At 34.1% G+C, this 27,925-nt stretch overlaps 1 protein-coding gene across 4 annotated transcripts in view; it reads right to left on the bottom strand.

Moving 5' to 3' along the window:
- Window positions 1-22: 22 nt before the first annotated feature.
- The window catches only part of SLC16A7 (solute carrier family 16 member 7), an 87,214-nt gene continuing 59,311 nt past the window's right edge, over window positions 23-27,925 (bottom strand). For 2 of the 4 annotated variants that reach the window (XM_026700406.2, XM_087934428.1), the window contains exons 2-5: window positions 23,967-24,202; window positions 8,000-8,143; window positions 3,859-4,671; window positions 23-1,220 (exon numbers count right to left, since the gene is read on the bottom strand). In XM_026700406.2, the coding sequence (XP_026556191.1) occupies window positions 949-1,220; window positions 3,859-4,671; window positions 8,000-8,143; window positions 23,967-24,180 (1,443 nt within the window). In that variant the 5' untranslated portion in view covers window positions 24,181-24,202 and the 3' untranslated portion in view covers window positions 23-948. The remainder of the gene's footprint in view (window positions 1,221-3,858; window positions 4,672-7,999; window positions 8,144-23,966; window positions 24,203-27,925) is intronic. The other 2 variants (XM_087934430.1, XM_087934429.1) reach the window with 1 other exon arrangement.

Here is a 27,925-nt window from a genome sequence, read left to right as displayed (position 1 = left end):
TGGAGAGAAAAAAAACCATTCATCCGCTAAAATGAAAACTTTATTGCATTTAGCAATAAAACTTACCATTGACATATGTCTTTAAAAGCCACATAGTAAAAGTTTGATCAGAGATAACAGACCCAGTTGGATCTACCAAAAATGCATTATAAAAACAGTGGTGATACATTTTTGTGCGCTTTTTACTCAGGTAGTATCAAGAGTTATTCCATTTTTACTTTCATATTTGAATTCATCACTTTAAATTGTTTCCTTCTAGTGGACAATAAAAAAGCAACAAATCAAACAACCCCACACAAAATAATATTGTGAAAAGATCAGTATACATGGGTCAATACAGTCATTTTTTCCCCCTTTACTATAGTAGTACTTTTTGGCTGAGGCATTGTTTGAGCAAGAATGTTTGTTACAGGAAGACCCTACTGTCACGGCACTACTCTATTTGGAATTTATGTTTAAGCAACTCATATCAAATTCTGCAGGAGCCCTAGAATCCATGACACCAAAATAAAATATCATGCCAAATCCTGCTCCAATCCCTAATGTAGAGCAGAATAAACAATGGATTTTTGAAATACTCCAGCATAATTCTCCTTTCTCATACCACACTACAGATTGTTCCCTTGTTGCAATTATTGTGTAGTCCTGGACAGGTACAGGTTGCTTGAAGGCAAGATACAGAAAAGTTTAGACTAGCTGTGAATAGCTAGACTTTTAACAGAAGTCAGTTGTTACCAGAGCAGTGGAAGAGGAAAATGTTTAATGCAGTTCTGGGAAGACTCTTTCTGTACCCTCTTTTTAGAAGGAACAGAACAGTGATTTAATTTGCTGTGCTTTATAATACACATGGTTTTGTAAATGCCTATTGCCATTTAGTATAGTAATTGATTATAATAGCTACAAAACATCTCGCATGTACTTTGAACATTATAAATATGTATATTTATGTTAAATATTTGTTTCTTTTTCTGAAGGACTGTCTTGCATTTTGCTGGATCTGTTGAGAACTTCTTCACTCTCTTTGTGGGTCAAAGGCTCAACTTCCTTGGAATCAGCATTCTTTAAGGCATTCTGCCTTTCATCTTCTAATTTCTTCTCTTTTGCCAAAAGTCTATAATTGATTGCATTTCCAATGAACAGCCAAATACTTGAAACAACAACAATTATACCACAGACAAAATACATATATTTGTAGTCTTTGGTTATGTCCACAAGCAAACCTGAAAGATTTAAAAAAAAAACAGAAATAAAATAATTTCAGATAACATAGAAGATAAGTTAACCTTCTTAACAATTGGAAAGAAGGAGTAAACAGTCTGTGCTGAACAGAAAATATTTTTGATGTTTCAAACATACACATTTTTTCTTCAAAAATATCTGTTTTAATATGCATATATCCATGTATAGTGAAACATAGGACTGAGAAGAGGATCCATGTGTTGCAAGCATGCCCTTATGTTTGAAAGTAGTTGCTACCTAAAAAGGTTTTCAAAGTAAAAAGTGTCATAATAAGAACTGCTATAATCTGCACTGTTTTCAAGTAAACCTAACTACAGTACTCAATAGTGAACATATATACAATTTTCACACAGAGAACATAATACATTTAAATACATATGAGTAATGTTTTAGAAAATTAGGTTGATTTATCAATAAATGAACAGAAAGGTTAGATTTATGTGTGAGGGGTTAAGAGAAAGAAAAAAAGGAAGGAAGGAAGGAAGGAAGGAAGGAAGGAAGGAAGGAAGGAAGGAAGGAAGGAAGGAGTCAAAGTTCCCCTTTAAAAAGATTAGTTATGCTCAATCCATCTGAGTGGTGACTGAATAAAAAAAAGTAGGAAGAGAAACTTATGTTCTGCCCCAGGGCTTTCCTTTGGATGCCACAGGAACAGAGAGAAGATAATGTGGTGGAAAGCATTCCGCCATCCCTGATGAGTATTTCCCCAGCTGGCTATTGTGTGGGAAGTTGCCACTGCCATTCTGTTGAGGCCTGTGTATTCAAAACTACTATAAGACTTCAAATATAACCCAGCATTATGATAGCTCAGTGTTACAGAATCACTAAAAGCCAACTTAGTTATAAATATATATTTCTTTATTCAACTTCTATCTGCCACAATCAGAATGGAATAGAAAGTCAAAGCAGAGCATAGGCACATAGGAAGATGCTTTATTTTTAGGTTTTTTTTTAAAAAAATGTATAATATTACCTACAGAGCCAGCAGCAGGTCTCCACAATTATAGGCAGGAGCTTTTGCAGTTTTGTCTAAATATAAAAGACTGAACAAAAGATTTCTCCATACATAGTATATTCTCCACTTCTGTTATATGACAGAAGAATTAGGGAACTTCTAGTAAAACATTTGGTGTATAACAGAGAAGTCTAAGAAAGCATGTTTACCTAAAAATTCAGTAACTCAGTCAGCCCAATTAAATGGATCTGAAACAGCAGCTTTGACATGTCTGAGGGACCATGCCTTGTTAAATGTACACATTGTGGATCAAGTCCACTAGGTGGCATACTGAGAAGTTGTGTAGTGAAATTCTACTAAAAGGAGACTCTCCCCAGCACTATAGTAATTAATTAGAAATGCTTTTTTAGATGCAAACATGCTTAGTCTTTACTTTAGGTAAGTATTATATTATTAAAAAGGAACTATAGACAAGGTAGATTAAACTTTTAATTTCTGTCCCTTGCATCAGCGATAAAAATTGTATCTTCTAAGTACATGATAGATTGATTCTGTCTGAATACCATTGACAATAATCTTACACATGCCATATATAGTATATAATAATGATAAAAATAACTGAAGGGGAATCCAAGATACTTCAGATCAAAATAATGAAGAATAGTAGCACCTAAAAAGTAAATTTCATAAATCTAATCTGGTGTTTTAAAAAGTAATAGGATTTGAAGGGAATCCAAAGAGCTCAAATTCATGCTTTGCCCAACGAGTACATCTGTGCACTCACTGTAAATATGTGAATTAAAAGAAAACTGTGCACTCAAGATTCTAGGCACATTGCGCACTTGCTCAGATTTTTGGACAGCACTGATATAAAAATGTACTTGCAAACAGGATGAAAAAACAAACTAGGCTATGTGGGGTGAACAACCCCACTTCCTGCTTATATAAAGATTTAAATATGAACATTTATTTTTAAAAACACTATTTTTCACATGAACTCTGATGAGCATGCCATCAGCTTTATATGAATAATACTAAACACAGTCTGACAACTCTTTTCTTACCTGTTGGTACTATCTGTTCATTTGAATTTGTGTAAATAAATAATAAACAGTAAATCGTATATGCTTAATAGTGTTCTTAAAATGTCTTATCAACACTCATGCAAAGCCTAGGAACAAAAAAAAAATTAGTCAGAAATCTTAATTCTAGAAAGATAGATGGATAGAGATGTTACGCCCCACAGGGGAGAACTATGTTCATTAAGTTATTTGCAGACAAGTCAAAAAATAATTCTTGCTAATAATAGTAGTAATAATAATAAGTGAAGAAGATACAGATGGCTAGAGAGGAGAGAACCTTTTTTAATGAGAAAGAGCAATCAGCTGAAAGGTAAGCTCTATTGGAAGGACAGTACAGTAAATATATTGGACATCCTAAAATATTGTAACGTTTTATACTGACAGAAGGAAAATGAGTAGATGAAGAAACATATGGCTAGAGACTGAGTCCAGGAAGCAGTATGACTGAAAATAAATGGAATGGGGAAAGTAATTGCATAACTTCGCACAAAGTACCAGATCAATGTTTTGGGTACACATTCTTATTATACAAATAGTTTAAGATGTCAATTGTATCATCGTTATCTTCATCATCTCTATACTTACCTCCCATAGGTGGGCCTAAAAGGACAGGGCAGCACTCCACAATTGTAACGAGTCCTACTGCACTGGAGAATCTTGGCGCACCAACAAGATCCGTCAATGTCTCAAAAAGGACACTGCTAACCATTCCAAATGCAAGTCCAAAAAGTACAGCATACACAACCAGACCTGTATAGGTTTCAGCTAATGGACACAGGATGTGGCAGACCCCATTGTACAAAACAGCAAAACTAAAGAAGTACTGGATTCTGGGCCGGATGTATTTGGAGTTTGCAATTAAGCCAATTGATGGCCTGGCAAACATATCTACAAAAGCTAGGATAGAGAGTAAAAAAGCTGCTGAATATTCATCAATTCCTTTATGCTTGGCATAAGGAGCTAAAAACACAATTGGGGCAAAGAAGCCAAGAAACATAATAACATTTCCAGACAAATAAATCAAAAAGCCCCTGTGTTTGAAGAGGGTTAAATCTAAATATTTGTTGATGGTTTGCCAGACCGATTTCTTGTCATTCTTGTGCAAAATGGAATCTTCAGTTGCTTTTTCCACATCTTTTTTGATAGTCTGCACAGGTGTTGGTCCAACAGGCCTCATAAGTGACCCAGCCACACAGCAATTTAAAAGAAGCCCTCCCAGAATGAGGAAACTTCCTTTCCAACCAAAAGCATTAAAAAGAAACTGATTCAGGGGTGCCAGAGTACTTAGAAAGACAGGACTTCCCGCCATGGCCAGTCCATTAGCAATGGGACGCTTTTTATAAAAATATTTGCCAATCATCGTCAAGGCAGGTTGCAAGTTGAAAGCCAAACCCAAACCTAAAATAATAGAAAAAATATAATATTACTGCATTTAATACACTGCAACAAATCTCTCCAAATAAATCAAAATTGCCTTTCTCATCTCCCCATGCCCAAATGTGAAAACGCCAACCTGTAATTCAGAAGAAAGGCCTTTCAAAAAAAAAAAAAAAAAAAGCCATTGGCACTGGCAAATAAAAACAAATAGGCATTGCTTCCCACGTACTTTAATGTCACCAATCTGCTACAGTACATTTCACTCACTCATTTTCTTATATGGCGATGCAATAAAAGCAAAACCTTTAGCAATGATCAATACAAGTTTCAGACAACAGAATGATAGGGGGACAATGATAACAAGACCTTGAAGACACTGTTTGTATATTTCACAATGTTCCAATCCAATTTGCTCTTGGTTCATTGCACAGGAGTTATTAAATGTCACTTTTCTATAAAAAGGGCAGATTTTAGAAGTCTTAAATCCTCTGTCTTTAGTTTTATCCTTTACTTAGGTTTGAATAGGAACACATAAAATAAGCTTCAAATAATTAATACACATGGGCTACTACCAAGCAAATTACACTATGTAACACCTAGTCTTCATCATGAAGTCTGGAAATACACAGTAGTTTTCTCTATGCAGATACAAGGATCTCTCCAGGTAGAGCAGAACGAACTGGCCCAAGCATACAAACAGTCCACTGACCCCATATATCATTATACAGCATTAGACATTAAAAAATGGGGGAACATTTTTTCCCTATTCCACCACCCTTTATTATTAAAGGCAATTTTATGAAAAAACACATGTTTGTGATAATGAAACAAGTTTTGCTTTGCTTTGCTTGGCTTATATGTTAATAATATGCCCCATCATTTGGTAAGCCAACTTTATTTTTTAATTCTAATTGTCATAATAATAATTCAAATTGTCATCAGAGTTGTTATAGATCTTTCTTTGGATAGAGAAGTATCCTAAAATGTATTCTGCACTGACTTAACCTGTATTCCTCCTACGGTGTTTCAGACAACCAAGTCACTATGGCTGAAATTGGTATGTACAGGCTAAACAGTTGAATGTACTGCAAGAGTTGCTTAAAAGGAAATCAGTTTAAGCTGAATCTTGGAACTGGTTATGATCCAACTTTCCTAAATGGTGACTTTGGAATGACACAAAAATTTTAACTATAATGTCATATATACAGTATACATAAATTATCAATCATGGTCAAATAATCATCATATGTAGATCAGTGACTATTGTATAAGTATGTTTGGTAAACAGGTTGCTCCTATTGTCCAGAAAGTAGCTGATCAGCAAAAAAATATTCTTTTGAATATATTTATAAAGCTATCAATGCTTTACCTTTGAGAATTCAGTGAAAAGGAAATTCTATTAAGGACAATATAGTATGTGTTATATTTGGGCTTCAGTACATTGTTTAATTTCCTTTAAGTTTGCTTCAAAACTTTTGGTTAAGAACTACCTTTTCTTCAAATGCCCCAATAGGCCACTTTTAGAATAAATTTATATCTTGGTAAAGGAAAATGGGTATTTTGGCATGTTATCTAAACTGTGGATTCTTTGTCAGGATACCTGAAGTAGAATAATGAGAAGCTAAAAGAAACTGTATAAAATTAAAAGTTGATGGTTATGATAAATACTTCCAGGAAGCAATCCAGGGGTGGGATTCTACCGGTTCTCACCTATTCACTAGAACCTGTTGTTAACTTTCTAAGCAGTTTGGAGAACCAGTTGTTGGAAGAAATCTCCTTTTGCTTTTGTTTCTTCAGGGCTAATTCTGTAAGGAAGGCAGAAAGGAAACATTCTGGTGTTGTTGCTTACAGAAACTGCCTCTCCGTTAACCCTTATTGGAAGTATGCCTAGATTTCCTGTTTCTAGAGCTTCTCTGGAGTTTTTTTTCCTCTTTTGCTGGTACTTTGCTTGACTTTCTTAAGGGGGAAGGGTTTATTTAAAGCTTTTTACACTGCTGTTGGGAGGAAATATTTCCCTGTTGGAGTTCTTCAAGCTGGGATGAAATGATTAGCACTTTGAAGAAATAACTGAATAAAGAAGCAAAGCTGCCTGAAAGAAGCTTTTAATGACAAGGAACCAAGATGAGTGACATTCAGCAAGGCTTCTTGGCTTGCTAGAAAGATTGACATTCAAATGTGAGTTTACAGACTCTTTCTGAGTTTTGGTCTAAAATTGGTTTTTGGTGAAGTTTAATTCTGAGATTGGTGACGTTTAATCCTGTGTTTAGTGATGGAATAATTTTCTCTATTCAGCTTTGTTTGGAAGGAAAAAGGTTAATCTCTGTTCCTGAGAAGAAGCAGGGTTGAGAAATCTGGCTAGTTCCTGGGTCTATTTGTTCTGGTAATTGGTTTAATAAGCAACAGCTACTGTTATGTGTTAATTATTTGTATTGTGTTTGAATTTTTTCCTACCTCGTGGTTTCTTTTTTAATCTGGGGAGGGGGTCTTCCTTCACTGCTTTAATGGTATCTGCACTGTCCTTTTGGGGTGTAATTCCAAGAGGCAGGATGCAAGCTTGGCACTGATTTTTTTACTGCCTTTCTGGGTGCATGTTATCTTTCCTTAAATCTGGATGATTTCCTTCAGATATCTTGTGAGGTGAGTGAAACCAGCTGGTGTCTTTAAGTGGTGCAAATGGATCTAAGGATTGCTTCTCCAGGGTGTGCTCTTTCTGGAGAGCTTAAATGACCTCACTGCTAAAGGGTTTCACTTTATGAGCAAGAGTTGGCTGCTGATAATTATCACTGCATTTTAACTATTTTAATTTCTCAAAGTGCTCTGATTTGTAACTCTGGCTTACAGGTATTTTTAATCTAATGATTGGTATTTAGGGCAGCTTTTTGCAAGCAAAGAAGCTTCTTGTATTTTTGTACAGGTAATCCTTGACTTACAACAGTTCATTTAGTGACCATTCAAAGTTACAATGGCACTGAAAAAAGAGACTTATGATGATTTTTCACACTTACGACTGTGGCAGCATCTCCACAGTCATGAGAGGCCAGGTGAGGAGAAGCACCCCTCGATGTGAGTGATATCGAGTTGGCCATGCCCATCCAGTTACATGCCCATCAAGCCATGGCCACCAACTAAGCCACGGCCATAGAACTAGTTGTTAAAATATTTTGAATCCCACTCCTGAAGCAATAAATTATTCTCCTGTAATTGCAAAACACTGCAGAAAGAGTTATGCAAAACCCACAATATCCCAATCTGAAGGAAGGAATGAACCAATCAATTAGAAACAGAATCCTAAGATGTGTGCTGAAGGAGAACACCAGGAAAAACAAATAAAAATATACTGTTATATTACCTCCAATTACACCAATACACATGTAAAGTTGCAAGACGCTGTTGCAGAATGAAGAGGCAATCATTCCAAATGAAGCCAGTATTCCCCCAGCAATCATGATTGGCCTACTGCCATATTTGTTCACCAAAATACTGCTTACAGGGCCTGTGAACAGGAAAATAAAAACAAATATTGAGCTATTTTCTGAAAATTAAAAAAAAGAAGCTGGATCTTTTCAGTGACTGAAATAAAGACTTTGTGCTTAGCCCACAAAATGTTCACTATATGCTTATTAACATAACTCACTACTGCCACAACATCAGATAAGCATGCGTACACTAGGGGAATCCAATTTATGTATGCTGGAGCCTTCTATGAAGCAGGAGAAAGCAATTGGTTACATACAATACTATGAGATATGTGTCTGTGATCACTTTTCCTCCCCTAGAATCAGGGTAGAACAATTCTATTAGTATCTTTAGAAGCGTTCCATCAAAGACCTTATTGTCTATCAGGCAAAATAAGATTTTGGCAGTATGTCTCTTTGCTTTTTCCCATTGCATGAGGTTTATTAGCTGTGGCTCTCCTTCCCCCTTCTTTTGCCATTCTTTCTACCCAAAAGGATAACTTACAACTAGGTAAAGATGCTTAAGTTAAGACAAGGTATGTGAATCAAAGAAATATTGATTTGAGCGGCATGTACATTTGGATTTGCTTTAGGCAGCATAAGGGCTTGGGATGGTAGAAAATGAATCTTTCTTTATTTGCTCCTTCAGTGATCCACCTGAGTGGTTCTTTCTTCAGGCAAAGGAGTGACAAACAGACCTAGCTGCATCTTAACAGACAGATTGGCAAAATAAGTTTAGTTATTTCTGTACATAAAACCACTCTGATTGGCATGAAAAATGCTCAGCTGAAATGGGTGTGCTAAATATCCAAACTGGCTTGTTGTCAGACACATTTGAAAAACTTTCTTCATTGTGTTCTGCTTTCTCAGAATGTAGCAGTATTATCATTCTGAGATTTGTATCCATTACATTAAAGTAGAAATGGATTAAAAGAAATCAAAGCATTGATTGTAACATTTAAAGCTAGCCCTGAAAAGGACTCTAGAATAAAGTTAAATGTCAAACATTGCTTTTGATTTTACAAGAAATTCATTGATATTATCTAAGGCATAAGCTTTACATTAATCTCTCCCCTTCTAGACAAAGAACTATCTTAATATTTCCACTACTGTATAGAAAATTAAGTAACCTACACTGTAGGTTGGGTTTACAGAAGGTTCTTCTTTATAATACAAGTGACCTGAATTCCTGCATTTTAAACTCTTCTTTAAGGCTACTATGGTCACTACTTACATGGGCCAAATGCTTCTTGAAATGTTGTATTCATAAATAATCAACACAATTTCCCCAATACTGCTTCTTGGCCATAATAGTACATATAGAAATGAACTTGTTTGTAGCTGCAAAGCAATACTGTATCTCTTTAACCATATTTTTTTAAAAAAACAATAAATTAAACAGTGAAAGAATATTCTAGCATACTAGATGGGAAGGCAGAAAGCCATTATACTGGTTTGCCTTTTTGTCAATGGGTGATTTGTGAATAGTTATCCATCATATGAACAAACAAGCTTCATGGCAGCTATTTTGTAAGGCTACATGATCCAGTGTTAGTATTCCTAAATTGTACCAGTTATGATCCAAACTCTGTCAAGGACCTTGGAGTACTCATCTGTAATGATCTAAGTGCTTGAGCCTACTGTAACTACATAGCCAAAAAGTTGTTAAGAGTTGTTAACCTAATCTTACGTAGCTTTTTCTCTGGTAATAGTACACTACTAACTAGAGCATACAAAACTTTTGCTAGACAAATGCTCAAATACAGCTCATCAATCTGGAACCCACATTATGTATCTGATATTAACACAGTTGAGAAAGTCCAGAAATATTTCACAAGAAGAGTTCTCCACTCCTCTACTCATTGCAGAATGCCTTATGCCACCAGTCTTGAAACTCTAGACCTAGAAAACCTAGAACTATGCTGCCTTTGATCTGATCTAAGTATAGTATATAAAATCATACATTGCAATGTCCTACCTGTCAATACTTCAGCTTCAACCATAACAATACAAGAGCAAACAATAGATACAAACTCAAAGTTAATCACACCATAATTGATTGCAGGAAATACAACTTCAGCAACAGAGTGGTGAATGTCTGGAATACTCTACCTGACTCTGTGGTTTCTTCCCCAAACCCCAAAAACTTTAACCTTAGACTGTCTACTATTGACCTGAGCCCTTTCCTAAGAGGTCTGTAGGGGGCATGCATAAGTGCACCAACATGCCTACCATCCCTTCCTATTGTTTCTTTTTCTTTTTTTCTTCTTATATGTATCCATGTATTCATAACTATGTTTTTACTTATACCTATTTTCTTGTAAGCAATTAACAAACCAAATAAAATAAATAAATAAATAAAAAAGTTTAATCTAGGAAGCATAGCCAATTTATCTTATTGTTAATCCACTCCAAAAAGTTGGCAAGTTCAGAAACATGAATTTAAAAAATGAATTAGATTTGACTTTAATTAAGATTTCATTGATTTAGCTAAAACTACCCGTTCTTGGATTAATAATTTAGTGCTCCTACCATATTAAAATCAAATGTATTAGCTAGTAGGCTGTATCCCAAGACTAAAAGCCAAAGATTTGAATCACTGGCTAGCATTCTATAGATCTCCTGATTATATTTTAATCTGGAAAAGTAAAGTATCTCCCATATCTTCTCTGTCACATTGTCTGTTTTCTCAGAATTCTGTATTAAATATTCAGCATACTTTATTATATAATCTTTGTCATTAGGCATAAAATATATTTCCTGCAATTCTTGATCAAGTGAGGCTTTCTTTATTCAACAGTCACATTCAAGAAGTGGTTTTCACTATATTTGATAAATATAAATATGGCCTCAGTTTAACAAAAGATTTCTTGCAAATTATGATCTTTTAAAATTCAATCATACCAGATGTTTTTGTTTCATGTTTTGCAATATTGTATTTTGTACATACAGTATTACTATATGTAATAATTTGTATATCTACATAAATTCATAGAAAGATAAGAAGAAATGCAGTGTAGAACTGTCAGTAAACAATAAGATCTTAGTGATCTAAAAGCCCATTTTTCATGGAAAAGATAACTTTTAGTCCTAGCTTAAATCTCATAAGTAGTCAAGAACTAAGAAGCAGAGATAAATTTTGGAGCAAATAAGTATGAAGGGCTTTTTTGCCTTATCTGAGTTGTTTTCTTTTCTGTTTTACTTATTTGTATTTGCTTTAAAGACCTGGATAAAGCAATTCCATGTTGGAGTTGTGGAGGCTTGATAAGAGGACTACTTAGACATTGAAGAGAATATTGTCAAAATTGGATGATGAATTGAAGTGATGGCTGAAAACTGTATCAGTAACTCCATATCAGCCAGTGACAGTCTGAAGACTTTTGAGCCACCAGCAATAATGAGGGGTCCCATCTGTGGGTTTTTTCAAAAGCACTGCAGCAATAATCCTCTTCTCTCAATTGGCTGACATCTCCAAATGAATTAGTAGAGATGGGGAATTCTGGGCTGAAAGAATATAGACGCATACATAGAAAAATCCACTGGTTCCATGGGAACTTTATTCTAACTAAAACAATTAAAAATAATACTTTTCCTTTCTATCTGGCTGGTCATGACTACATCAGAATTATTATCAATCATTATTATTATTTGGATGTTAGATATACTTATGGAGGTTGCTCCATTACGGTTGATCTCTGGACGAAGCATTCCTTCCACATGTTTATCTATAAAGGAGAGTTGCGAACACAGATGTGCTTTCTGATGTCACTACCATTATCACTGCTTACTGCCAGTTACTTAAGTATTTAAACAATAAAGCATATACAGAACAGGAGAAGATCTACTTTGTATATAGATAGCATCATTATGCAAAACCAATTGCTAAAAGAAAGGCCAAACAAAGTTTTGGTTTGTCATGTTATTTCATTCTCCCTTTGGTCACCAAATTACAATGGGCGAATATACCTTCGCAGAAAATCTTTGTATATTGGTTTTACATATATAAAGTTTTAGTTTTCCTCACGGTGTGTTAGTTTTCCTCACTGTGTATAAATGTCAGTCTCCTTAATGAAATGTTTATGATTAGAATGCAGCTTTATGATTATAGAGAATGAACAGTTATATCTTAAGTTTTTTATGCTACAATTCAGAAGTATGACAATAGAATGCAGAATCTCTAGAGGTGTATTATGAATTTACTCTATAATCCCATTCACTCCTCCACATTGTTATAAAGCCTGAAGCAAGAATTCCTGCAATTATGATTGCTTTCATTGTTCCTGCAATATGCCATCACTGTAATTAATTTGTTATATTAGAAATGTAAATTTCTATCTGTTTTTAATCCAGGCATTCCCATAAGCAGAATGATATTTATTACCTGTCTACAAAAATAGCACCATCCACACTTACACCACTTTGTTCCATCTTTGTTGGATCTATTTTCCCAAACTATACATGTTATTTACCTGACGGATTAACTAAGTCTAGTTCTATAGAAACTGTATAAACTGTGATTTTATATATTTCTAGTTTATTTGGTTAATGTATTTATTTTTACAAATACAGTTAGTAAACTTAAAACAATCTTTTAATTAAGTGAGTGCTGGGCTGACCAATCCTATAGGGACAGAAACAATGGAATCCAATATAGAAAATTCCAAAAAAATCTGCTGGTCTTATGTAAGCCTAATAGAATACATCTTCCTTCCTTCCTTCCTTCCTTTCCATAGCATCAAAATGCTAGGAAAAAGGAACTTCGAGATCATAAAGTTCAACCTCCTGCTCTGTGATGCAGTAAAGCATCCTTGACAGCTTCTGTTTGAAGGCTTCTAGTACATGAAAACACTCAAACTCAGCCTATCGCCCTGGATAGCTCATAAATAAAAGAATAAGATCTTGCTGTTTTGTTTCCCAGGGTGACTTTTTGTACCAACTGTGTTTGGTCCCTATTCATGAAGAACATAGCAAATTTATCATTTTGTCTGATCACCTTTGGATGTATGCTAGAATTTTGCCCAGACCAGAGGTCATTTTAAAAAGAAATGATGAAGAAAGGCACGAACTCTTACATTGCTTTGTTAGCAAGAAGCTTCTGAAATAGAGTAGAAAAATAGTGTGTTTCTTTTCCTGCTCCAAAATGCAGGAAAAATAGCTTACTTTTTCCAGAGACAAATAACTCCTGAAAACTCTAGAGCTGCAATTCAGCCTAGAGTTAATTTGAGTTTACTTTATTGAGTAGCCCTTGGGCCATATAAAAGTGAGTTCCAGACAGAAATAATTACTAAAATCTGATAAAAACAATTTAAAATTGAATTGGATAAAATACAATTTAAAATGAGATTTGAATTTAATATATTGGAATTAATAAATTGGATATATTATATATTTAAATATATTGGATATAATATATCATTTATATATTATATATATCCAAAATGGAATCAGAAAATATGGAATCAGAAAATTCCCAATTTTGCACTGTTTGTCCGACATAGAACACATAAATTAAAGAGAATAAATGAGCAAAAATGCCACTTTTTCTTCCATATCAACCTAATGGTGATAGCAAATTCATGGGGCCAAAGGTATGGACTTTTTTGCTAACAAAATCAGTGATCAGTTCTACCATAACTATTCCTAAATATTCTTCTAAAGATCACTTTCTTGAAAAATTGTCATTTAATATTAGGTGTCCAGTAGGAGAACAAACAGCCACCCACTTACTTTTGTAGCAAAGCAAAAAACAAGATTTTGTCTTGAGTTCCACTATCTGTTATGACCATTATTTCAAATATTTCACAGAATATTCAAACTGTTTTGAGTCTTTTTCTGGAATTATGTAACCAGCTCAAAATGTTTTGATTGCTTTGAATGGGACTATTTGTTTTAGGTTTCAAAAAATAAAATAAAACATGTTTTCTGTTTTGTGTGGTCATTATGGAATGGGGTCTCAAAACCAAATTCTTTGGAGAAAAGTTAAAAAATACATGAAAAGCATACTTAAATGCATGATTTTGTTGTTATTTTGCTCTATAAAATATTATGTAATCCTTTTATGGCTGAGAATTCTATTTTGTATCTGAAGTGAAAGAAGGACAAAAAGAAGTTGAATACAAGTAGTATCTGACTTACAACGCTAAACATTTATAGTGGTAAATCATGCTGGTCATGAAGAGGGTGACTAATTTTACAACCTAGTGTAAATGTGGACTGGTTGTCAAGACCCAAAATGCAATTAGATGACTGTGGTAGGGTATATCCATTGAAACTTCAAAACTGGGTTGAAAGTAGCTCTGGGGAGGTTGTTGTAACTTTAAAAAGTCACTAAGTAACCAGTTGTAAGCCAATAACTACCTATATATTTGTTTGAAATTTTAATTAAATTAAAATGTAATACTGAATTGGCCATAAAGTTTTCTAAATGATATGAGTGCCTGCAGACAAGGAATGTCTCATCTCTGGACAAGCTATTAAATCTGTAATTAGAAGACATTTAACCTTGAAAATGGACTAAAATTGCCACATACATTTCCTTTGTATTGCTCTTCATTTCAGAAAATCTGAAAAGTATCTATCCGTCCCCAATTTACTCTATAGGTGCTTACATATATATTTACTGAATTTCCAAACATTCTATTTTTGACATTTATAAATTCTTAGCACTATGACAAACATTGTATAATCACCATGTGTTTCATTTTTGTGTCTTTTTCTTCTTGGACACGTCCAGCATTCCAAGTTGGTCTGTACCATTCTATGTACCTTCAAAGCAGTTTTAAAATGAAATACTTTCATCAAAGACCAAGTTATTCCCTGAACTTTCATAAACAAATTGAAAGCATTATAGTCTTTAAATTCATCTTCCCTTGTTTATTTATTGCTGGTGTTCACAAACTATTTACAGAAAGATGCATGGAGTTAAAATAAAGAAACTTAAATGTATGTCCTTTGAAGTGCTGCTGATTTCAATAAACCTCTGTTCTAAGCAAATATACTTGAAATTGCTGATTAGGAGTTCAAACACATTTTATTAAAACTAGTGCATAGGAAATGGGATGTATGGCATGAAATCTCTGGTGCCACTGGCTGGGCTGGAATAAAACAATCAAATACTCATAAACTATCCAACATAAAGAGATAAGAAAGAAAAAAAGCAAAAACAAAACATAACACATATAAATCCATTTCGTAACTCAAAGAGATTATTTTTATTTCCAGAAGCCATTCTAAATACTTTTAAATAGAGATCTGCCCAAACTATAGAGAAACTTGTGTTTTAATAGAATTCTGCTTGTTTAAAAGAAGGAAGAAGAGAGTAAAAACAATGTAGATCTACCATAGTTAACTCTTTAAATTACATTTGCACAAGTAAATGCTTTAAATATATTTAAATAAATAGATCCTTTATTAGTTTATATATAATCTTATCAGCCTTGTAAGTCAGATCAAGAAACAGACATAACTGGATTCCAGGAATGCTACTTATTGTACTGTACAATAACAGAGGCTTGAAAGTCTGTCCAAATTTCTCTTTATCTGATCTTGCATTTATTTTAAATTTCTTTCTTATACTTTTCCCAGCCATTGGTCTGTGTATCAGTTTTCCACATCACCTACATACCTTCCTCATGAGCATGGAACAACCCTTTAGGAGTCTGTTATAGTAGTAATCTAATAAGACAAGTTAGTAATGCATTCATGGTTGCATTCACAGTAACACATAGCGTGTGACATCAAGGGATTTCTACAGGGACTTGCAAAAACAAAAAGTAGGTTTGTGCATGCTTTGAAAATTATTTGGAACCATAGCACACGAAACTATTAAGTAAAGCTGAGATGTCAAATGAATTGGCTTTTTTTTTTTCAGGCTCACGAAGAAGCTTCAAAAAGTATTGTGTTTTTGAACAACTGGCAGAGGAGTGTTGTGCTCCTATTATATGACAAAGGAGACCATCTGGAGAACTGCAATTGCTTCCTCCACAATTGATGACCTGAGTAGTTCCCAAAAGCTGGTTGTGTTTTCTCTCTAGGTTTCTTGTGCTGACTAGTTTTATACTAGTAAGATATTTTAGTCATAATGAAGGAGCCTCTGTGGTGCAGTAGAGTACAGTACTGCAAGCTACTTCTGCAGCCAGCTGCCTACAATTTGGCAGTTCAAATCCCACCAGGCTCCAGGTTGACTCAGCCTTCCATCCTTCCAAGGTGGGTAAAATGAGGACCCAAATTGCTGGGGGTAATATGCTGACTCTGTAAACCGCTTTGAGAGGGCTATAAAGCGGTATATAAGTCTAAGTGCTATTGCTATAATAAAGAGGTTTCTTTCTTCCTTTTTTATCCTAAAATAGTCACTTGAAGCACAAACAGGAAGGCTCAGATTATCTTACTGCAGACACATTATGTGAAGAAGTAGCTACATAGAGAAGGCTGTAATGCTGGGAAAGATGGAGGGAAAGAAAAAAATGATGAACAGCAGTAAGGTGGATGGTCTTAGTTATACTAGCAATGGGTGTGTAACAAACACATATGCAGAATTTCAAATGAAATCAATATCTACTTTCCTGATAACTTGATTTTCAGCTCATATGTAATTTGCAAGATAATAACTCATCTCCAATTTAGATAATAACTCATCTCCAATTTAGAAAATCTGATAGATATGCCTTCACTTTCCCTGGCATTTTTTAGAACTATATTCACTTGTATGGAATATGAGGATATTTGAAAACTAGATGTTTTTAGCAGACTGACTGTTGCTTAAATAAAAGAAAATTCTTTGTATGGTCCTGGGACTATGTAGTCAAAAGTTATCTAGTTACTAAATCACTTTCCAATAATTCTTGGTGGAATGATAAAAGATATCTCCATTATCAGCTGTGCTGTTGTATAAAATAGAATTACATGGGTGAAACTGGAACAACAAAAACTAAATTCTATCCATTCAGGGTTTTCAGCATGCAGTCACCTTAGTACATATTTTATGAGGTAGAGTTGTGTCACATAAAATCTTAAGGGCTTGTAATATCATTACATTAGAATAATTACTGGATTTTCTGTGAAGGTATTAAGACAATTAAAAAGTTAATGGCTCAGAAAAGTAGAAGTTAGTGCAAAATTTTATCTCTCCCTTTCAACCTCTTATATTAAAATAATGTTATTTAGGTGACTATGAAAAAGAAATTGGGGAACTTCCAGAGATATAGACATTTTACATAGACTTTCAAAAATCTTAGGTTGAATCTTCCTTTCCTGGAAACAGATGAAATATAGAATAGTGAAGTTGAGCTATTTTTCTCACATAATTAAAATTAAACCAAAGCAGGAAGCCAAAACAAGAAAATATGTATATACGTATGCATATATGTGTGTCTACACACAGAGAGACATACACACACAGACACAGACACAGACACAGACACACACAGAGTCTAGCTACTACATACTTCAAAGCTGTTTTTGAAATACTATTGGGGATTTTTAACTAGAAAAATTTAACAACAAACATTCTCAGCACAAAAAGTAATGCATGTCTCATGAAACACAGACTCCTACCTCTTTAAAATACTGCAGTAAAAGTGGTATGAGCATAAGAAAATGAGTCTCCTGCTACAATAAGAAGGATATATAGTAGTGTCACTCCTGTGGATCAGTTCCCTTTTTATTTCAGAAACTACATGTGCAGCTCCCACGCCTGTCTGTATCATTAGGCACATGTAATATATGGATCTAAGTAAACAATTAATTCAACTACAAGTCCTCAATTTACAACAGTTCATTTAGTGATTGTTCAAAGTTACAATGACACTTAAAAAGTGACTTATCACTATTTTTCACAGTTCTATCCTTTGTAGTATCCCCATTATCAAGTGATCAAAATTCAGATGCTTGGCAACTTTATAAATGTCTATTTGACCGTAAAATGTATGAAGAACAAGTTAAAGAATCGATGCTAACCTGAGCTAGAGACCTCAGACATAGTATAAACCTAGATAGCAAATTTGGGACCAAAACAAAAAGATTATGCTAGCGACATCTTTTAAGGAAAATCTGTACAAGATATTTTATAGGTGGCATCTCCCACCGGCCAGATTAGCAAAAAGGTATGGTACTCAATCTTCCATATGCTGGAAATCCTCGAAAGAACGAGGTACTTTGTACCATATGTGGTGGGCCTGCAAAAAAAACCCACAGGTGTTCTGGTATAAAATTTGGTCATGGCTAGGGGAAATGTTGGGACTAAAAATTGGGTATGCACCAGAGACATTCGTATTGGGAATAATAAAAGAGAACCTTAGCAAAGCAGACATTTACCTAACTATAACTGTAATCATAGCAACAAGAATACTATGTGCCCAAACTTGGAAAACAAAAGAAATTCCAAATGATGATGCTATAATAGATAAGATTTTTTCAATGCACTGAATTAGATAGTTTGACACTAGAATTGAAAGAACAAGATAAACCAGAATACTATAAAGTATGGAACAAATTCTACATATGGAGAGACTAAAAGGAAGTTCATAAAATTGAAACTAGAATTTAAGGTGAAATAGAAATGAGATATAAGAATAAGATCTAAAATGGTACAAAGCCTAAATGTGTGTGTGTGTGTGTGTGTGTGTGTGTGTATGTATGTATGTATGTTTGTATATAATTGTTTACATTTTCTTTTGATCTTTTCTAATGTAAAATGTAAAGACTGAAATGTATGTCAAAGAAAGTCCACCACGTTCAATATTTTTAATATTTATTTTCAATAAAAAATTTTTTAAAAATTCAGATGTATGGCAATTGATTCATACTTAGGATGTTTGCTGTGTCTCAAGGTCTTGTGATCACCTTTTGCAATCTTCTGACAAGCAAAGTCAATGGGGAAACCATCAAATGATTCAACCAGGTTACTAAGTTTTGAATTGCAGTGATTCACTTAACAACTATGGTAAGAAATGTTGTAAAATGGAGCAAAATTCACTTAACAAATGTCTCAATAACATAAATTTGGGGCTTAATTGTAGTTGTAAGTCAAGATTTCATACCTACTGTATGGCAGTGTAGTTGCAAATAGCCATTCTGGACTACCATTTTAAGATATAGTTCTGACCAAAAAAAGAAGCCTTCTATGTCTCTTTACATATCCTTGGCAAAAGGCAGATTTTGTTTTTTATCTACTTTCAAATACATTATTTTTGAAGACATTGTAGGCTTTTTTATATCTATCCAAGATGCAAGCCAGCAGTGGGATGAGTTTATGACTCCCACCTTCCAATATCCTGTGGGAATGGGCATTTGGAACCACAGGAAGACTACAGACTGACTGATAATGAACTATTTTCTACATGATTTCATTTACCTTTTATTCTTTGATTCAAGGGATTCAATGGACAGCTCACTATATGATAGCCAAACTAAATAACTTCCCTCAAAGTTAAAATAAAGTTATTGTTGAGGAGGACAAGAACATGATTTTGAAAGTCTTTGATATTGCATGATGGACAGACTTGAGCACTACAGGCAATATACATGGATGGGTTCCTTTCTAGAAAACCTTTAGCCTCTTAAATTATATGTTAAATCTTGTTTGATCCACCTTCCTTTTGGCTTGCTTTAATATTCTGTACTTGGGTGGAGGCTTCATAAAGTTCCATTTAATGAGGGAAGTTATCCTTGTGACCAAAATTAATCTGAGATGTTAGTGCATGTATTTTTATTGCCTCTTCTATGAGAATGTACTGTACATGCTGGTAAAGGTATACCACTTCCAAATAGATATCAAGTCTTTGGTGAAGGAGAAGAGGTTTATTTCCTTCTTGCCAACTGGAATCTGCTATTAGAAACAGAGTTGTCAAGTTATTATTGGCAGTTATGAACCTAACAAGGCTTCTTAGTCTTAGTCCTTTAATTCTTTTACCTTAATTTTATTTTTCTTCTTGTTTTTCTTTGTTTCATTTTATTCTCTTTTTTTCTTACACATAATTTTAATTGGCAATTATAAATAGTGGAATTGTTGCTCATTTGAGCCTGCTTCCATGGGTTATTTTAGCGTTATATCTATTTTGTGGTCATTTACTGCAAATAGATAAAACAGCTAAATTAGTTGCAAAGTTTCTTTTAAAAAAAAAACAGTGAAACAGTGACATATTCATAAATATTGTCTAAAAATAACCACTTTATTAGCAAAGGAAGATACAGTATAAATATATAAATTAATAATAAAAAACCTTTGATCTATATTCATTTTCCTGTGCTGTCAAGTGTCATAATGAAAGTCTAAATCCTAGTGACAGTTTTCTATCTTGATAAACCACTATCCAGCTCACAACAGTAATCAATGTGTTGAAAATGGCTGAAGTTAATGATGCAGAAAATAGCAGCAAAACAGGTTTTCTTTCGACTTATCACTAAACTAATACAATGATCATATATGCATGAGATGACCAAGCTGTCACTGAATTCCTATACTTTGCATTTCACTAAGGGCATCATCTGACTAATTAAGAGTTTCTTTATTGACTTTATGGTGAAATGATACAGTCACTAAGGAGGTGTACAAAGAAAGTTACTTTTCCATATGTCATGTTTCTGACAGTCATGGTCATGCAGAATTTAAACCAAGAATAAAAAATAGTAAGGAAATAAAATATTAAAGAGCACTTAAGAGGTCAAATTGTACAGGTAGTCCTTGACTTACAAGTGCAATTTAGCCCCAAATTTCTGTTAAGTGACACAGTTGTTAAGTGAATTTTGCTCCATTTTACAACCTTTCTTACAGTTGTTAAGTGAATCTAACTTCTCCATTTCTTGTCAAAAGGTCGCAAAAGGTAGTCACATGACCCCAGAACATTCCAATTGTCATAAATATGAATCAGTTATCCAAATTTTGATCATGTGACCATGGGAATGCTGCTGCATTGTAAGCGTGGAAAATGGTTCTAAGCAGGGGTGGGATTCAATTTTTTTAACAACTGGTTCCGTGGGTGTGGCTTAGTTGGTGGACATGGCTTGGTGGAAATGTGAGTGGCTGGTTGTGGCCAACTCAACATCAGTCACATCGAGGCATGCATCTCCTCTCCTGGCCTCTTGTGACCATGGGGATGCTGCAACAGTCATAAGTGTGAAAAATGGTTATAAGTCACTTTTTTCAGTGCCATTGTAACTTTGAATGGTCACTCCACACAAGAAAAGCAAAGGAAGGGAAAAAAACTCCCGAGAAGTTCCTGGAAGTCTAATCCTGCCAAGGATGTAATAAGGATTAACGGAGAGGAAGTTTCTGTAAGCAACACCAGAATGTTTCCTTCCTGCCTTCCTTGCAGGATTAGGCCAGTAATTTCTTCTAACAATCGGTTCTCCAAACTGCTTAGAATGTTAACAACCGGTTCTAGCAAATAGGTTAGAACCTGTAGAATCCCACCCCTAGTTCTAAGTTTGCTTTTTTCAGTACCATTGTAATACCTAAATTTCTCATAAAACAAACTCAATTGGTTTTTAAATTTAAATTTGTAAAATGACTCAGAGTTATCAACTGTGCTTTTCAGGCTAAAGAACAAGGAGTTCCCATGGAGACTTAACTATTCCTTTCCAGAATGAAGGATTCTTTGGGAGTAAACCTCAGTATTGAACTCCAAATACTATTGTCTGCCTGCATCCCTCGGCTTTATTTTGTTTTATGACATATCAAATCAATACATTCCACATTTATACCAAAACAAAGCTCAGAAATGCACATTGCTTGAACAGCTACAGACTCCCGGAAGTTCTAGTTATTGAAAGAGTTTGATCTGAATGGAGAGGTCACATCAAGAGCATGCTAAAGAGAGAACATGAGGAATGCAAATCTTGTTCACTGCAGTTTAGCACATCTTGTTTATGCTTTCTTAAAGTGGTGAACACCACGCTCGAGCTATTTGCTGGAATTAACCATGATCTAGGAGGCCATATGGATTTGCCAGATGGTCTGATGTAATTTAATGGCATTTATTTTAACTACGAAGTAAGTGATGAACATAATTAACATTCCTTTAGCTCCTTACTGGATGTCTTTTATTAGTTTCATTTTTCCCCCCAAATATTGAAAGGTAAGTGAATATCTTGTTACAGAAACGCAGATGCCTACTAATTACCTCAAAAGGTTGAATGCTCCTGAAGCAGAGATCCTCTGCTAGATTCTTATTTACCTGATGACCCCACTGTGAAGATTAATAAGCAAAGCACTAAATCATAATGAGTGGGTCAGATCTCAAATGTTTTTCAGGTTCTCTTAATTAGTATTAAAAGATACAGAATGTGCCCACAACGTTTCCAATATATCTGTCCTGCCTTGCCATAAATAAGGTATCTTGCACCATATGTGCCGCCCGCTTTATTCCAAGCTATCGTACATCAAATGGTTGAAATCAAACAATCAGATTTTGATAAGAAAAAAGCCCCACAAAGGAATAACTCTCATTATTTGAATAGTTTACCTGTTTTATCTTCTGCCAATGATTGTTTAATGACTTTATTTCACAGGAAGCTATTTTGTGGTAACTATAACTTCAAAGAATGTTTATTTTTGGTGAATTTACCTGCTGCTAACGGTTAAAATCACATGATTAGAGCAAGAAAACAAAAAAAAATTACACAGCTTAATTATGCTACAATTCCTATTTTATATGTACAACGTAGAAAGTACTTCAAATTTCATTTGTGAGATGCAGAATTTATTTTGAACAGAGTTCAAATGTCTGCACTATAATATGAATTTCCAAAAAAGAGATATCCTAGTAATTTCAAGATATTAGGCATATTAAAAGATATGAAAACTTTCTAATAATCTCCAGAGTAAATCAAAGGACCCATCAGAATCCCAGTTTACTGTGTGAAGTGGAAATTATCAAAATGAATCCTCAAGATTTAATTTACACAGTCAATATAAACTATTAAATAAAATGGACATATTAGTTTAGCTGCAATGGGATTTCCACATTAGAGAATGGAAAACAATATTGGATACTGATCTCCTTCTACCTTAGTACAGCAGTTTTGGAGACCTTCCCAGGTAAAAATTAGTGGAAGGAAAGGCTGGTAAACAGATGGAATGCGAGATCTAATGACAGGCTGCCCTTCTCTTAGAGTTTTATCTCCTTCCTTGAAATAAAGATTCCAAGAACTCCTAAAGCTGCTTTGATATCCTGATATCCTATTCTAGCTCCATTTACACATTAAATTGTATGGTTTACTTTACTTGTTTGCATATTTCCATTCGTTAGTCCTTTTTTAATCCCTTTTGCCCAACAAAACCAATGATTTCAAATTTAGAAATCCACCAGAGTGGTGAACTTTCAAAACTCAAAACATTTTGTGATATTTTGATTCTTTCTAACAAATGTACTAAATGGATTAAATTTGGATTTTCACATTTCTTTTCCCAGATGGATCTAGGTATGTTTTTCTTCCTTTTCTCCCTCAAATAAATTATTGGTGGGGTTGAAAGAGTAGGAAAAGGCACCAGCTATTCTCCCAAACAGTACAATTTATTAAACTATAATAAATAGAGGTTATTTCTGGTTAAGTGGATATAGGATTACAGTCTAAAAGCAAGGTATTTTTCTTTTTTCAAGTTGAAGACAACATCGAGCCTTTCAGTGGTATAATAGAAACCATACTTCCCAAAGCAAGTGAGACAAATGCACATAATTTATATTTCAATCATATTTAAACTATGATTTGATGCTAAATTTTGCAACTATTTTTGATGTACACATCTAAAGCATTTGAATGATAGCGCCACAAAGCAGTGACTTTAGGTTGTGTGCCAGAAAATCTAATAAGAAAATTTTGTTTTGTTTTGACCCCATATCAGACAAAAAAGAAGTTTTCTGGTACCTCCTGCATACATAACAGCCAACATGATTGATGATATCCATGCTATCTCACTATATGATGTGCCAAAGATCTCTTGTATCTCTTTGAAGAACACTGTGATGGCTTTAGGGAATGAATAGGAAAATCCAATGGAGATGAAAGCTCCAAAGACCACGATCCAACCCCATCCTCCATCAGGGGGAGCATACTGTGGTGCTGTTGTTGAAGGTGGCATTTCTTTTTTTCTTGTAACTATGCTGTAGGGAGAAATAAAATAGACATTGTGTTTTAAATAGCTGTCTTCCTTTATAGCACACAGTCACTGGAAATTAAATATATTACTAATTTCAAAAAGCTGTTATTTCCCACTGACAACACATTGCCCTCACTGTATGATTTAAGTACAACTATTTGCTTATAATAGTCAAGCCTTCAAGACTAGAAGTAGATGAATCTTGGCAACTGCTAAAATCCTTGTTAAGTAGGATGTGACTTTTGCAAGTCATTGATCCACAACACCAAAATATTATTTAGCAATTGATCACAGGTGATAAAGGGATCCTTTTATTCTGCTAATACCAATCTGCCTCAATTATTTCTGGCAAAGTAAGATTGGCTTATTCAATAGGAGTTTCTAGATATAAGGAGTTTATGATATAAGTAGACAATATAGTCTACCATGTCAGCCATATTTTTATGATTCATTTTAAAAATACCTTTATTTCAAAGATAATGATCAAGCACAGCTCAAATGCTATTGCATTAAGAGACTATGCAATATCAACTAATATGAATTTTCAAGTGTACTTGTTGAGTCATTAATAAACTTCTATGCTATTGCATTATTGTGCAATCCAGGTAAGTATTTCAATATATTAAATAAAAAATAACAATGCCATAAAGAGTCATGGAAAGCCTGGTTTTATATATCACACTTTGGGGCTGTGCAATGCTTTCTATTTGAAATAAGTGATAAGTGATGCACATGGACATATACTTTGCATCTGTCAGAAAGCTTCAAGGCAGATCTAGAGAGCCATGTTTGGAATGCCAACTGTTGCAGTTTGCAACCATAACCAATGGCTTACAAACTGAGCATAATGGCAAGTTTAACAAAGGAAGGAAGGCGAAACAAACCATAGCTTATTTTGCTATGTTGTGAACCAAGTTGCTAAATTCTTATGAATTTACATGTTGCTTTCATAATGTAACAAATCTCTTGGGAAAAATCAATACACACAGATTTTCTACTCAGGCAAGTGTTCATAACCTTTTTTTAAATTCCCCATGACCTGTAGAAGCATGTTACCTCCTAATTATTTAAAATAAGAAAGTAATTTACAACATAGTTAAATCTGAAGATTCTTGTCTCCACTGTTCTGTTTTTCCATATCGGTAATATGCAAGTTACTTGATAAATATTAATATGTGATTTTAGTACAAGGTATCATTTAGACTAGATGATAATATCACAAAAATATTTGCTGGTTTCTATGAATAACATATGCACAAAATATTTAAATTTTTGTCATGAAATGCACTTTTTTCATAGCAATTGATTAAATCTTTTGATCAGTGGTACCCTGAACTCATTTGGCTTTTATTAATTAGTTCCACTATTTCAACTTACCTTGTGAATCTGTTAAAGCCATCAGCAGTCAAATAATGATAAACACTTTCAAAACTGGATATACATACTTTAATTTTGATACCAAATTCTCCATTTTGTATTTACGTATTACACATTATTGTTACTGATTTGGGATTTTCAGGGTTGACTACAAGGAGACAGGAATTAGGAATAATAGAAATAGTAGTTTCATAATTCCATTATATAAAATATACCTGCTGTTGATTCCAGGATTAAAGTGCAACAGTTGCTCAACTATTTCTTGACATACCACAAGTTTAGCAATTTTACTATAAGGGACATATTTGAAAAAAGAAAGGAAAACGGTGTATAAATGGAAAATAATAAATAAATATATTTATCTTCCCAATGAAATAAATAGGTATCTTCTTCTTTAGATAGGTACTCTAGTAGTGAAGAATTCTAATAGTACTGAATAGTGCAATATGGCCAGAAGTACTATTAATATTACCATGTACGGTATATTATAACAGCAGTCAATATCAAAACCTATTTTCCACAGCTATAAATATGTGGAATTGTTTTTATTGAATCATTGCCATTTATTTTAGGGTAAATTCTCACAGACAAGCTAAATTGTTATGGATAACAATTTAAGGGTTATGCATAAAGGGTAATTCACTTCCATGAAGATTCAAGAGAAATAGCCACTAAGCTACCTGGTAAATGTGCATTCTACACACTTTCAGGCAGGATAACTACACTGCTATCCTGAGGGCTAAATGGAGCTATCTCTCACACTGAAAACACAAAGTGGTTGGAGGAGACACAATTTGCTTAGTGGAGGTACATCTGCTACTTCTTTGTTCTAACAAAGCAAATCACCCAGCTTTTGTGGCACTGAAGCAATTTTGAATGTCTTTAAATATAGCAATCCACATAGCGCTTTTAAAAGCCTTTCTTCTCTCACCACCACAATGTAGAATGTGTCTGCTTGTGATGGCACTCTGCTTGTGAAATATCTACCCTGAAGATAGTTTCTGGTGCCTTGTGTGCTCTTTTTAGTACCGGGTATGAAGCATTTATATTCTAGGATCTTAAATTGTGAATTTTTTATTTGACTTTTAGATCCAGCACATTTGTTTTGCTTTACGCAGTTTTGCAACTGTTAGTGGGGGATGGGTAGGAAGGAGTTTTTTTCCTCCCACTTTCGTATTCTGTATATTAGCAAATAAATGAACTGTTATTATTAAAAAATTCCCTTTATGTCCAGATCCAGAAAAATGATTGCTAATAATTTCTAATTTATATACACAGGTGGCAGCATTTTATGATAGAAGTATTTTCTATATGATTGATGGATAATGATCAGGGACAATAAACATGAATCCATAGATCCAGGAATGTATGGCTAGTTAGGACACCAAAATCCAAAAAAGCACAAAGATACTTAAGTTCTCTTGATTTTCTGATTTTTTAAAAAATTTAATTAGATCAAAAACTGGTTTTCAATTTTTTTCCCAATTTGGCTTTCACTGACAGCTATTGTTTGTATCAGATAAAAGAATATCATGTGGGAAACTGACATTTGACTCCCCCCACCAAGACTACCAATGTGAGAATTAAAACTGTCAGGAGAATAACACTTGTGAATCAGTCCATTGGAGCATTCATACGAATCACCTTTTCTATTTTCATAATCCCCTGAAGGCTAATGGAAAATATTTTTTCTCCTGTTTCCATTGGTATGATTTCCATTTACTTTACTAAAACTGCAGAAGACGCCTTGCCTAAGTTCCCAGTAATATTGTAAATAATAATTTAAGAACAATTGCAAAATCATAAATGGACTATCATTGCATTATTTCATTTGAAACCCTCTGATTGAATAGAGCAGTATGTGCAAAATATTTTTATTAAAAAGAACAAAAATGTCACTTATGAACTGTTTGAAGGACAACAGAGAGAAATGGAAATTAATTTCATCCTGTTCCTTTTCCCAAACTGCAGCTACTGCTTGCAAAGATTGGAGGAAGTAATAAACACATTATGGCACATGCTGTTTTGAACAACTTTCAATATTTATATTAGATTCCGTACATGTATTGTCTTGTGTCTTTTTTATCGTGATTGAATACTATGAGCACCAGCTGGATCAGGGCAAATAAATGCAATTTGGATCCAGCTTGAAAATGCGCAAATATAACAAATGCAACAGGCCTGGGAGAAAAAGGCAGGTAGCAATGTGCACACATATTCTGCCTTTAAAAAGGGTGAACGTAGCAATAAAAAGGTCAGAGGAAAGGTCATGACAAATAATTCATCTTGATATAATGCACTGTAGATTTTAGTCAATCATAGTCAACCTGCATAGATTGCTCTTCTGCAA

The sequence above is a fragment of the Pseudonaja textilis genome, chromosome 5, assembly GCF_049901715.1.
Source record: "Pseudonaja textilis isolate UNSWEBS1 chromosome 5, rPseTex1.2, whole genome shotgun sequence".
NCBI lineage: Eukaryota > Metazoa > Chordata > Lepidosauria > Squamata > Elapidae > Pseudonaja > Pseudonaja textilis.
This window is presented reverse-complemented; position numbering and strand designations above follow the sequence as displayed.